The sequence below is a fragment of the Lissotriton vulgaris genome, chromosome 2_2, assembly GCF_964263255.1.
Source record: "Lissotriton vulgaris chromosome 2_2, aLisVul1.2, whole genome shotgun sequence".
Taxonomy (NCBI): Eukaryota; Metazoa; Chordata; class Amphibia; order Caudata; family Salamandridae; genus Lissotriton; species Lissotriton vulgaris.
This window is the reverse complement of record NC_141688.1, coordinates 115,661,718-115,674,391: the sequence shown is the minus strand read 5'-3', so window position 1 is coordinate 115,674,391 and position 12,674 is coordinate 115,661,718. Positions and strand designations below refer to the sequence as shown.

At 45.7% G+C, this 12,674-nt stretch overlaps 1 protein-coding gene across 3 annotated transcripts in view; it reads left to right on the top strand.

The window, feature by feature from the left end:
- The window catches only part of ACSBG1 (acyl-CoA synthetase bubblegum family member 1), a 628,810-nt gene that overhangs the window by 604,345 nt on the left and 11,791 nt on the right, over positions 1 to 12,674 (top strand). For all 3 annotated transcript variants that reach the window (XM_086959413.1, XM_086959412.1, XM_086959411.1), the window contains exon 12: positions 9,514 to 9,653. In XM_086959413.1, coding sequence (XP_086815539.1) covers positions 9,514 to 9,653 — 140 coding nt within the window. The remainder of the gene's footprint in view (positions 1 to 9,513; positions 9,654 to 12,674) is intronic.

Here is a 12,674-nt window from a genome sequence, read left to right as displayed (position 1 = left end):
ATTTGTGATAAGTGCTGCACTGCACCACGTGTCGGCCGTTTGTTTTCTTAGTGCTAAATGTCAATACCAGCTTCAGTGAGGTAATGGAATCTCTCACTGCGCTCGTTTTTAATAAAATTAAGAATATGCCTTTAAATTATACCACACTTTCCTGTGCGTGGCGCTGGGCCGATCGGGGTCATTGAGCCGCACTGTGACAAAGTTGTGGTGGCAATCAGCACTGCTCGCACCACAGGGATTATTTAAAACATGTCACCTGTGACCCTCCCGATCCCGGACCATAGACCATGAAGGCTGTGGCGCCCTGAGCACTCAGTTGTGCAGCTTTGCTGCTTAGCTATGTTTGAATCATGCCCAGCACGCAGCGACATCACATTCTGGTAGTGCTGCCGGAGCTGGTGTTCCCTCCCGGTTGTGGCAAAATCATGGCAGCGCTGCTCAAACTGCCGCCTGGCTGCAGTGAAATAAAAATCGTAATCCTGATCATGACCATCCCCTCCACGCCCCCCGTGAAGTGAGAGGGAATGACTGTGCAGGCCAGGACTGGACTCGGAATCTGAAGTAAATCAGATAAACACTGTGTTACCTGACTGCTATTTTTTGTGTAAGCGGCACCTGATCTTACCTATAATATGTGTTTTTAGTGTAAGCGGCAGCGCGTTATCAGCCGTCTGCAGTGTTGCTGAAGTTCTGCCCTGGGCATGGCTGCAGACTCGAGGCTGCCTGTAGGCCACGACCAAGTGTGTGCTGCCTCACAGAGCCTGAGGCTGCCAGCCTTGCCCAACATGCCCGGGTTGCATGCTGCTGTCTGCCGCCAACGTTTTCATTTCAGCCAACAGCACCAACTAAACACGTTACTATAGGGTGCTTTTACTAACTTGTAATTTTGACCAGGAAGCAGTAAATTGTTAACATGAAATTAAACACAATTCACGCATTACTTGTGTGAACCAACGCACAAATATTTGTGCAGTTCTCTGCATTGCTTTGCTAAAGAGTCCAATCAAAGGAGATTATTATGCACACCTGAAAACACGGCTTCAGAGTTCAGACTCTTGGGGGTGGTTCTGGTTCCCCTTAACAGTAGCATTAGAAACTATATAAAGTGAAACTCTGAAAGGAAACCCAACGTTTTCTAAGTATGTGCATTAATACTTTGCCTTCCCTGAACACTACTTCCAAGAATAACTGCAACATTTAAATCATTAAAGTGCTGATTCTATTATGGGAAGTGTCATCCAACATTTGGTTTACGTTCATTTTAACAGAACAAAACTGAAAACTTTTTTATTCCAACATGGTATCTATGTTAGTGTGCATTTCCAGTTGAACTCAACTGTCTTACCCGGAATTACGATGACAGTTGACGTATGTTCATATATTTTTTTCTTCATGTGGTATTGTGAAGTTTGTGTTTTAAAACCCTGCCCCTCAGTCCACACCCATGGCTCTTCATCTTTCGTTCCAGAGATAGGTGCAAGTTACATTTTGCGAGTACCTATTGCTTTAGGTATTTTAGGGCTGTAGATTACTAATTGGACGAATAAAACTGTCTTGTATACTCTTCCTTGTGCACATAGGTTACAACCAGTTAGAGCAAGACTAAACTATGTGAGCTTCAGCCTCACTCGCCGATTCAGACTCCGGTACCTCGGACCTACAGGGTGTGCACAGGCCGCACTCGCCTGATGCTTGCCCGATGCTGAGTGTCAGTGACTACTGTCCAATCAGGTTACAAGGCCACTTTTATTTCTGGTGCTATACAGCAATTTTAAGATCCTCTTAAGAGTTTCCTGTTGCTCAAATAGGTGTAATTTCTGATAATTAAATGTTTCCCTGGTCTTCATTGCTTGCGAGAAAGTGTTACTCATAGTCGTTAAAATGTCACTCATAATTACACAAAAACTATGAAAATGTCACACATGGCAATCTGAAACCTTGGCAGCTATGACATTCCTGTGTGCGTAGTTTTCCCGATATACTTGTTTTTTCCCAGCATACTGACTTGCATGTTTGCCAATAGATAACAGCTCGCAGGTATCACGCGTCACTGACAGTGGGCGTCGTTATTCGCCAGATTTGTGCCAAAGTCAGCTCGACGAGGGAACCCCGAGGGGGACACTGGAGGAGTTCGCCAGCCATGACGTCTGTACTGCACCTGCTTATTAGCATGTGTTTACTGGGTCATACTGGAGCAGGTAATTTTCGAATGAGTGATGGAGTTCGTTCATTCAGACTCCGGTACCTCGGACCTACAGGGTGTGCACAGGCCGCAGATTTCAGGAGCCAGTTCCGTACTAAGTTTCACAGTACTGGCAGCATTTTACTCTGGTACATGGTATTTATGGAAACAGGGAATCGGCCACCAAAGTGCCGTGCACCACCACTAGACTCGCGGTCAGTCTGAAGGCAGATTCCCACCCCCACGAGGATGAGGATTACTCTTGGATTCAGGATGTTAGAGAGCCATGGAGAAGCATAGAGGAAGGGGTGAAATCAACAAAGGGGTTGTTTGGGACTATCTTCTGTTTTACACGTCGGCAAAGTGTTGCTGGTGTTAACATATCGAAGATGAAAAAAGTTACATATCTTTAGCAATGTTGGCTCCATTGAACTGAGCCATGTGGCCGTGCCCAGGGGGGATGTGTGCAGATATTGGTATCAATCAGCATACTGAGCCCATGGCATGACTGCAGGGCATACTTCATGCCCAGTGACAACTAGGAGCTGGCAAGCCAAGTGATTCACGTGGGCAGGGATATTTTGCCCTGAGCATGTCTGTGGTGCCCAGGCAATCAATTAAGGTACCAGATCTGGTGAAATCCATGTGTATAGCTATTGGGTCATAATGATAACCCTCTTTCAGCAGTTGTTTCAAATTGTATATTCCACATTTATGGTGTCATACATTATTTTTGTTTAATTTTCAATAATTCACTGAAATGATATAATTCTGTAAAATGTGACTTTCAGTCAGTGAGGATGCTAGGAAGTAGAGCATTACACTTTAAGATACAAAAGTGTTATGAAGTGTTATTTTCATTATGCGTTTTCCTATTTCAAAAACATGTAATATGAAAATGCGTAACAGGTGTGTTAAGAAGTTTAGGTGACATTTACCGCCTCGCCTCTGCTCTATGACTATTTAAACTTATCCTCAGCGGCGCGTGCACGAATTCAAAGCACATTTCATGTGTTTATTTCAGTCACTTTGAGAAAAGCCGAGAACTGTGAGGGAGAAACCATGGAGGGGGGGGGGGGGTTGAGAAGGCGACGAGGAAAGGGTTAAAAGAGCAGCAGGCGGGGGAGGGGGTGCAGGCGGAGGGGGAGGGATGGTGCAGGCAGAGAGGGAGATGGTGCAGGCAGAGAGGGAGATGGTGCAGGCAGAGGGAGAGATGGTGAATGCGGAGGGGAGAAATGTGCAGGCAGAGGGTGAGATGGTGCAGGCAGAGTGTGAGATGGTGCAGGCAGAGAGGGAGCGGGTGCAGGCCGAGGGTGAGATGGGGCAGGCAGAGAGGGAGATGGTGAGGCAGGGGGTGGTATGGTGCAGGCTGAGGGGAAATGGTGCAGGCAGAGGGAGAGATGGCGCATGCAGAGAGAGAGATGGTGCAGGCGGAAGGGAGATGGTGTGGACAAAGGGAGAGATGGTGCAGGAGGAGGGGAGATGGTGTGGACACAGTTTAGAGATGGTGTGGACACAGGGAGAGATGGTGCAACCAGAGGGGAGATGGTGCAGGCAGGGGGTGAAATGGTGCAGGTGGAGGGGAGATGATGCGGACAGAGGGAGAGATGGTGCAGGCAGAGGGGACATGGTGAAGGCAGAGGGTGAGCTGGTCCATCCGGTAAGTTGTGAGGGGGTGACACCATTAGTTACCCGCACCGGGTGACACCAACCCTAGTGACGCCACTGCAAGTGACTACAATATGCCAATATTGTCCAGGTATGATCGCCACTGTGTGCACAATGATTTCATGTTTTGGACATGTTTTAGTTCGAATAAAATGCTCCGAATTCGTAGAAAAATGTTCAAAAGTCGATTCTTCTTTTTGTTTTATTTTTATTTTTTAAATGTTGATACCGACTTAATGGCTATGCAGACCAATGTGTACAATCTCTTAAGAACGTCAACATATATCTCCCTCCCTTTTCTCTCTCTCTATCTCTCCTTCCTTCTGTCTCGCTCTCTATCTGCGTCTCTATCTATCTCGCTGCCTCACTTCCTGGGACCGTTCTGCGTTTAGATACATATGTGTGTTTATATTTTTAATACCCACATACTCTTGTTATGGACGAGCAACTTATCAACTGCGTTGATTTCCTAAACAGTGGAGAGTCCGGCAGGTGGTTTTGCTGAGGAACTCCGTGTATGTGGTCCCCACGGGGAGAGAGAAATCAGCCATCCAAGAAATACTAGGCCTTCCTCGTGCATTTATTTCCACGGAACATAGGAAAGCCGGCATGCAAATATCAAACACTCTTTAGAAATAGCACTCCCTAGGACAAACAGGTGGAAATGGCTGTTTTCTCGCCGCATGGATTTTCTTGGAAATGGAGACGTTCGCCTGCGTCTGGACATATATTCGCTGTAAAGTACTAACAACGTGTTCCCTACGGTGACTGCCTGCACGCCGCAGAGCTCTTTCTGCAGGCATTTATTCAGTGATTTCTGCCAGAGTGCAGGCACAGACAGGCGCGCAGTGTAGGGGAGCGTAAATGTGTCTCAGAGGGACGGACACTCGTAAGCCCTGGCGATTCCAGGTAAAATATCCGGCTAAAATCATAATGTACAGGCAGTGTCATTATGAACGCGAAGAACAGGGGGAAATGGCAGATTTCAGCTGGAGAAACAGTTTATATGACAGGGAACGGGTTTTACAACCACCCTTAGAGTTTCACTCGTGTGCAATGTTCCAAAACTTACACAGGTGAAACCTCTTGGTTCTGCAGCACTGTGGACCGGGGTTCATTTGAAAAAGAAAAAAAAGTCTTCCCTGCCACGTACCACCCTAGACATAACAATGAAGAAAGGGCAGACGGAAACCATGCCCTGTGTGGGAGGAGTTGCGCTTCAATGATTAAGTTGTTTACTGTGCAACATGGAAACTAGAGTTCTAATCCCGGCTTCCCACTCGAACACACTGAGTGATCCTGGCCAATTTACTTATTTTGCTCCCCAGCCTTCTCTTTAGCTCCAATACTTTGATATACCCAAATAATTAAGATTAACTTACACACATGCTGAGTTACAATAGCATGCTAATGCTATTTCTTAAGAATGGGTAGAACAGTTTACCGGTGGGTACATCACCCCGTCGTAGTGTCGCGATATTCTGTGCCACAGTTAAGGAAAACAAAGCAGGCCAGGCACGTGGCACTAGCAAATTAATTCAGGCAGGATAATGACAATTTCAAAGCTTTGGTGATTAGAGGGCGAGGAGGCGCAATGGCTGAGCGTCACATGACAGACCAAAGGGACAATTGGACGTGTGTCTGTGGGGAGAGTGTGTTGTTAAAAAGCTTTCTATTGCTGCATCTGAGAACCACCGTTTTTTTGTTTTTGGGGCTGTGTGTATTGTAGAGGGCGTTTTCGATTGTGCCACGAAAATAAGTTGCACAGTTTTGCAAGACCGATGTTTCAGAGATGCACGTGCAAGCGTAATATGATTTCAAGGATCCTTAAACGCTGTTCGTGCCTTTGAAACTTGCATTCCTGCCGCTATCTCAGCCTGATGTGGTGTTTTTATCCTATTTCACATGGAATGTCAGCCATCTTTGTTCTCCTGCCGTGCCTTTTGGGTGGTGTTTTTCAGTCTGGCCTGTCATGCTTGTCTTCTTCTCAGCAGATCTCCCAGCAGACATGTCTAGCACGGAAGGGGCACGTGCGCCTAATCCAGGCTTGCACACACATAGCAGGTTTATTTATTCTGGGATGTCGATTGTGGGCACGTGCAGAGTGAATCGCTCTCTTCCGGCTTTAGCAGCCACCATTGCTGTTTCACCACTGTCAACCTTAAAATATTCTATCCCAGGGCTATGAAATCTCATGTTTCTTTTTCACTTGACAGTATTCGCTCTTCACTGAAAGTAGCCACGTGCTTCTGAGAAATATAAGCAATAACAGAGATGCTGCTGGGAGCAATTTAGGTAGGCAGCAAACTGGGCACACTTTGGAAAACTTAATTCATGCATTTGTGTGTATGTGGATGGATTTTCAGAAAGTAGACAATATAGGTGTTTTTTTAAGGAAACTGTGTGACAGAGTCCACTATTGTATATCTTTTTTAATGTAGCAGTCAATCTTCAAATCTGTATGTGACTTTTTACTGCACTATTATGAGAACTGTTCAGTGCTTTTTATTATTATATTACAGATGTTCACATTCGGGGACCATGATTAAGCTATTGCCATTGTAAATGACAATGTCATTTATTTATCTGTTTTCAAAACCAACACGTAAATAAAAATGTTGTCATTTACAATGCCAATAGCTCTAACTTTTGCAAAGGCGAAACCGTTGCATTGTAAATGCTTGTTTAGTAAGATATGAATCATGAATTGTCAATAAACATTAAGAAAATAAACAGTCAACAAGTTTCAGACCCTAGGAAAGCAGGCATAGAAAAAGGGATATCTTCAGTATGTAGCAGTTGGAGAGCATGTAAAGGACTCTTGCGCCCCATCATAACCAAAAAGCCTTTGAGGAAAGCAGCAGCTGCAACACAACTTTTGAGAGGAAGAGTTGGATCCAAGTGCATGTCCCTGCCTCACATCTGTCCCCCAGAGTTCAAACTATGGGCAAGATCCCTCCCCTCCGGTGTCAACTCAACAACCGAACAATCTGCAGCGGCTAAGGGGACCATCCATCAGTTTTGGCCTGCACTGATAACAATATAGATTCCAATTTGATTATTCCAACCTTCCTCTATTGAGGCCTTTCAAGAATATTATCTCCCCTCAGTGAGCGAGTGGTTAGTGTCCGGCTTTCCAAAACATTGATATTACCAGTTTGGCTCGTACGAGTCCCAGTGCTATGTACCTAACAGTTTGTCTATGTGTTCATGAGTGGGGCATCTGTTCCAACATACCAACATACAGGTCAGTATATTTTAAGGCACAGTTTTACCCAATACCTCAGTGAAGGTCAATACTTTCTATTCTAAGATTGCAGAACTAGTCCACATCATATATAAAAAGTCTGCTCCGGGTGTCTGACACCTACCGCAGTCATCTGTGGAACCTGGATACAGCCTTGCTTTCCTGGCCGGAATCAGATATGTCTGGTGCAGGCAGTTAAATTGTGTATGATTGAAACATAACTTTTTGCTAACTATCTTACTGTATTGCAGATCTTATCTCACTCTCTGTCAGCAAGGTGCAAGATCCCTCTCTAGAGTGCATTCCCAAAGGACCCTAACGACTCCCAAGTTGGTATATAATGTAATTGAGATCCTATAGGTGGATAATGCCCGTCTTCTCCGTCCCATGGGTAAATATGTGTGAGAGTTTCACACCTAGGCGTCTTGATCTGACCATACCCCCACATAGACCGGATCGCTGACCAAAGATAATTATATGTAAGAAAGTGGCCAGGGCCCAGCTCCCAGGCATCCGCTATAGTTTCATAAGAGTGTCAGGTGTCGTTAGAGGATAAGTCCCCCACCGTCAATATACCAGCCTCACAGTGATTATATTGACTATTAAGAGTTCTCGAATGCTCAACTTGAAGGACTCGTAGTATTTTACAAAGTAGGAAGCTTTACAAACGGAGACACTTGCGCATCAAAGAGGTTAATACCTTAGTTTGGCAGACAGTTTAAAAGGGAACATTTTTCTCTCTGCTCCTCCAGTACCATCATCTCTGTATTGACATCATACGTAGGAAACTCCTTTTTATCCAGTTGGAACATGTAGTTCAGGAATGCAGTGATGTGGCCTGGATGGATGTCCTGTTTTCCAATTTGAAGTGGATTAAGGCTGACATTTTTAAAGTGAATGGGCTAAGTTTCTGGACAGAAGGCAGATTAGAGAAGACCACTCTGGCATTCAACATGACAAATAGCTTTTAGACAACTGCATTGCTCCAATCCAAGTCTGGATATTATCTGAGGCTTAAAAGAAAGAATAGGATACATTCCAGGACTGATCCATAAATTCCCACCCACTCATCCAGCCTTCTCAGCAGTATGTGGTGCGTTGTGGTTTTATAGGTTTCTAAGAGGGCAGGTCATCCTAGGATTGTTTCTTGTCTTTTCCACAGTCAGCTCTTCTCTTATTTTGGCCATTGTGGATTCAGTGCGTCTCACAGGCCTGAAACCAGACTGATGATCTTGAAATAGATGATTTAGAGCCACCTGCTCTGGACACTGGCAATAAATCAACTCTTACTATTATAAATGTGTTTTCTCCTGTCCTTGTCTCTTATTTTGAACATAATATGTTTGCAGCTTTTACAGCTTGAGAAATAACGCTAGAAACTTTTTTTTGTCCCCATAAAATGTTAGATTTTGGGTATACAAGAAAATTCAAAGCAATCTTACGCAGCCGCAGCCCGTACAGGTAAGAGCGGTGAGGCCGGGAGGGGGGAGGGGGATTTAGACAGACGATGACAACGAGGGATAAATATTTTTTTAATTTTCCCTCAAAGTCATCTGTTGAAATCCCCCCACCACCCAACCGCTCTTACCTGCATGGGCCGCGGCTGATGTTACGGATGGCAGGTACTCAGTGGGATATACCATTGATTTGTGCACTATAATTTTCTCCTCAGCAAATATAGTAACTGCTCTCTTACTGGGAGCACCTTTGTGAAAATCTAAACCCCACTCACAAAGGGAGAAGACCGACCAGACGGTGGATTAATCCCCTGGCAACCTTATTGAAGGGAAGATGTGCATCATAAAAAAGTTGTACCCAGTATGCTAGTATGACATCATAGGTGCAAGGTAGAAATGTCAAGGAAATGCTTCTCCAATGTTTGCTCAAGGTCTGTGCAAACATGGGACAATGTGTCTGAAGTTTGCAGACATCCCAGTAGTCAAGGTGTTACATCGAATTAGTCTCAAAATAATGCCCATGGAAATGGTTGGGTAATCCATCTCCTCTTGTGTGTGGAAACCTATGAATAACTGGATGCTGTCTTAACTCAGTTAATGCATGGTATGGCTTTACTCTCCCTCTAATACAGGTCTCCAGCTTCTTCATGTGTATCTCAAGTTATTTAAATTGAAAGGCAGTGACAACCAAATGCATATTATAATAGAAGGACTTAAGGTTTATAGAATTATATCTGGAATCATGCCCTGTAAGAATACATCTCATGCCATGTCTGTGGGTCCATACAGAATTTACATACATTCAAACTGCATCATATAAATACAGCAAGATAACAGAGAAACAGAAGAAAGCTATAGCCACAAGATGAGGAATGGGGAGATTGACGGGAGGGCTGTAGAGTGAATTTCTAACGTGGATTGCTGGGGAAGTAATGTTTGTTGTTTTTCCATGCATGCAGAGTTGATTATTACAGCTGGAGGTGAGAATGTCCCGCCGGTGCCAATTGAGGATGCCGTGAAGAAGGAACTGCCAGTTATAGGCAACGCAATGTTGATTGGAGATAAAAAGAAGTTCCTATCCATGCTACTAACGCTGAAGGTAAAACATGGCCCCTAGATTATACAATGTCAGGAGACTGGAGATTCAGCTTAATGATTAAGGCTAATTTACAATATTAACTTGATAACACTGACCTATATTGGACGGTCGTATGGGAAACCGTAAGGTTCAACTTACAACTGAGGCGGGTAGAGGACCACGTTGTGAGTCACTGTTGATCGCAATACCTACCTCAAGATGGCAGTTGGGTGGGAGCAAGGATGTCGGAGAATTGTTGTCAATTCACCACCTATAAAGATCAGGTGGCTTGAGTTCTCTGCATCAGGAAAAACGCTCCATTAATCATTCTCAATAATGTCAGCTTTTAACAAATGAGTCTGTCTACAGTTCACCATTCATATCAGGCAAACTGTTGTATAGAGCTTCAGGGACGAGGACTGTCAAAGGACAGGAATGGAGGAAACAGAGGTTTTTGGAACAGAAACCGGACCAGAATTCAGGAAATAAGGGATTTGGAGACAGAAACCTCAGAGGATAGAGAGGCAAGGGTACTGGAGACGCAGGTATAAGGATCTTGCACAACAGTATGCAAATGTTCCACAAAACATCAAAACGTTAGAGACATTTGAAGAAGGGATATAACTCTACAAAGAAACAGGGGACAATAAATCCAATGTGGCATGATCAGGCACAATGCAGAGCAGATGGGAAACCGAAGACCACAAACATTAGAAATATTCTCGCTCATAACCACCAAGGACATTTGCTAGAGCACACGATCCATTGCCCCTACACAACAATGCTGTAGATGCCGTTTATGCCTTAACCTCTTCAATGCTAATGACAAGGGTAACTCGTCATGCACTGCCTATTCATTTCAATGGAAATCTCATTAAATGGACCTGATTCCCTTAGCGTCCAAGTGGTTAAACCTCAATACCTAAAACCTCTACTGCAATCCACCATGCGGAGGCTCTACATTCACAGACCCTAATGAAACTGGGGGAGGGGGCATGCAAACCTATTCCCTCATTATAGGAGTCTGCTCTGCTCCCTGACACCCTCCGATCCCACTCTGCCATCTATCACCTGCTTGCACATGATAAATAGGAGCTCTAAAGGGCGTGTATTTGTACACAGAGCAGGACCTAGTAATTCCCCATTGTGGACCTGCCTCACATCACATCAAATCACAGACGATTATTAAATCCATTAATTGTCATTAGTGTTTGTCAGTGGAGTAGCAAGGTCAGGTGGATACTTATGCAATTTTGTCACCCCCCCTAAGTGATAACACACAGGGCGGCCCACACTCACCGCACCCCCCTTCCTATGCCACTGGTGTTTGTGTGACCTAAATATTCTTTGCCGTATTTTTTGACACATTGACAACATTTTAAACTTTTTATTCAGGCTTTCTTGCAACTCATACCACTGTCCTATTTAGGTCTCGCCAAAGCAGAGCTTGCGCTGACTCTTCGAGACATGCTGTATTCAGGATAAGGCCATGAAGATCCGCCCACTTTTTGCCCATCTTTTTAATTGCCTTCTGTTCCTCCCCTTTGCAAATGGTGGCTTTTCATTGGTCAATAAGATTAGTAATACCTCCTTAGTTCCTCCTTTTCTCTGCTTGTAACCTCTCATAAGGACACACCTTGTTACATGTGTTATTACTCTGTAGGCTTTATTAACAGCCTCTGAACAATATTTTCCTAAATCAACACTTCTTTTTTTTTTTATCATGTATCTAGCGTAGCACGCCTTGACGGCCACACTTTTTTTCTGTTATATGCTGGCTGAATGCGTCCGCCCGCCTTTCTATTTCAATGGCGGCACTGGCATCTCTCTTTGTGGAAGGTGCCATTCTTGAAGAGGCCGGATTGACCACCAAATCTCAAGGGTTCATCGATCACGAATATATTGCTACGAGTCTGGGACACAGTTGCCGTCAAACAGGGACTCACATCTTTACCCTCACCATTAACACCCCTATTTGATAACCCAGAGTTTACACCAGGGCTGGAGGAGCGTGCGTTCTAGCAGTGGCATGTCACTGACTGTAAGTTGGTGGGACATCTCTTCGATCTGGAGGGGTTTCTCCCGTTCTCGGAAGCAAAACAATCCTATGCAATAACGGTACCAAACCGATTTCAGTACTTCCAACTCAGTCATTGGCTCCTCCACACCGATGTGCGGCCGCTAGTGAGCAGGAAGCTCACGAAATACAAGAAATGGCTCATAACAAAACACTCCAAACAGAAAATTATCTCTGAACTATTCAATATGCTTCGTCTGCCAGCCCCTTCCTCGCCCTCAGCGGGGCAAAAACGCTAGGCGCGGGAACTCGGGAGTGACCTGACAGAGAAAGAGTGGTGTGATATCTACTTCAGAACCAATCACCCAGCCCGTAATCAGCGGTCAAGGTGGCCACAAACTGGTACCTGACATCGACAAGACTAAACAAAGGGGGGGGGGGGGCGCTAGAGGGCGCACGGCAAGATGGCCGCACTCATGTGAGGCTCTGCCAGTCTGAGCTCAAATCCGTTTAAAATCTGCGACATCCTGCTTCTGCTGCCAGACATTTCGTTGGCGCTTTATGTCTGACGACCTGCGGAGTTGATTACAGCTGTTGCCAGGCGTCGGAGCCCTCTGACGGCGTGAACTGGAGCTTCGATTCTCCCGACGCGAGCTCTGTCGCATGGCGGCTGGGGCTGGCCTGTGTCTGCTGGGGCCTGCCCGGTGTCTGGGGCGGTGAGAGCGGCCCGTAGGCCAGTGGTGTTGTGCCCGGATGTGAGGACGGACTGCGGTGCTTGCCGGAGCGGAGCCGAAGGAAGGGGGAACAGCTTGCGGCTGCCCGTAGCTCGGGGGCTGGGCCGGCTAGTCGCGGCGGGCCTACGCTTCTGTCGGAGCCGATGGACCTGAGTGGGGCTAGGGCCTAAGGAAGACCGGGGCTGCGGAGGTGACGTTTGGCTTTCCTGGGCCTGGCTGCGGTTGGCTGGGGCGGAGGGCGGTCTGGTGCGGCTGGTTAGGCACAGCTGGGAGACTGCGGCCCCCAGGAAG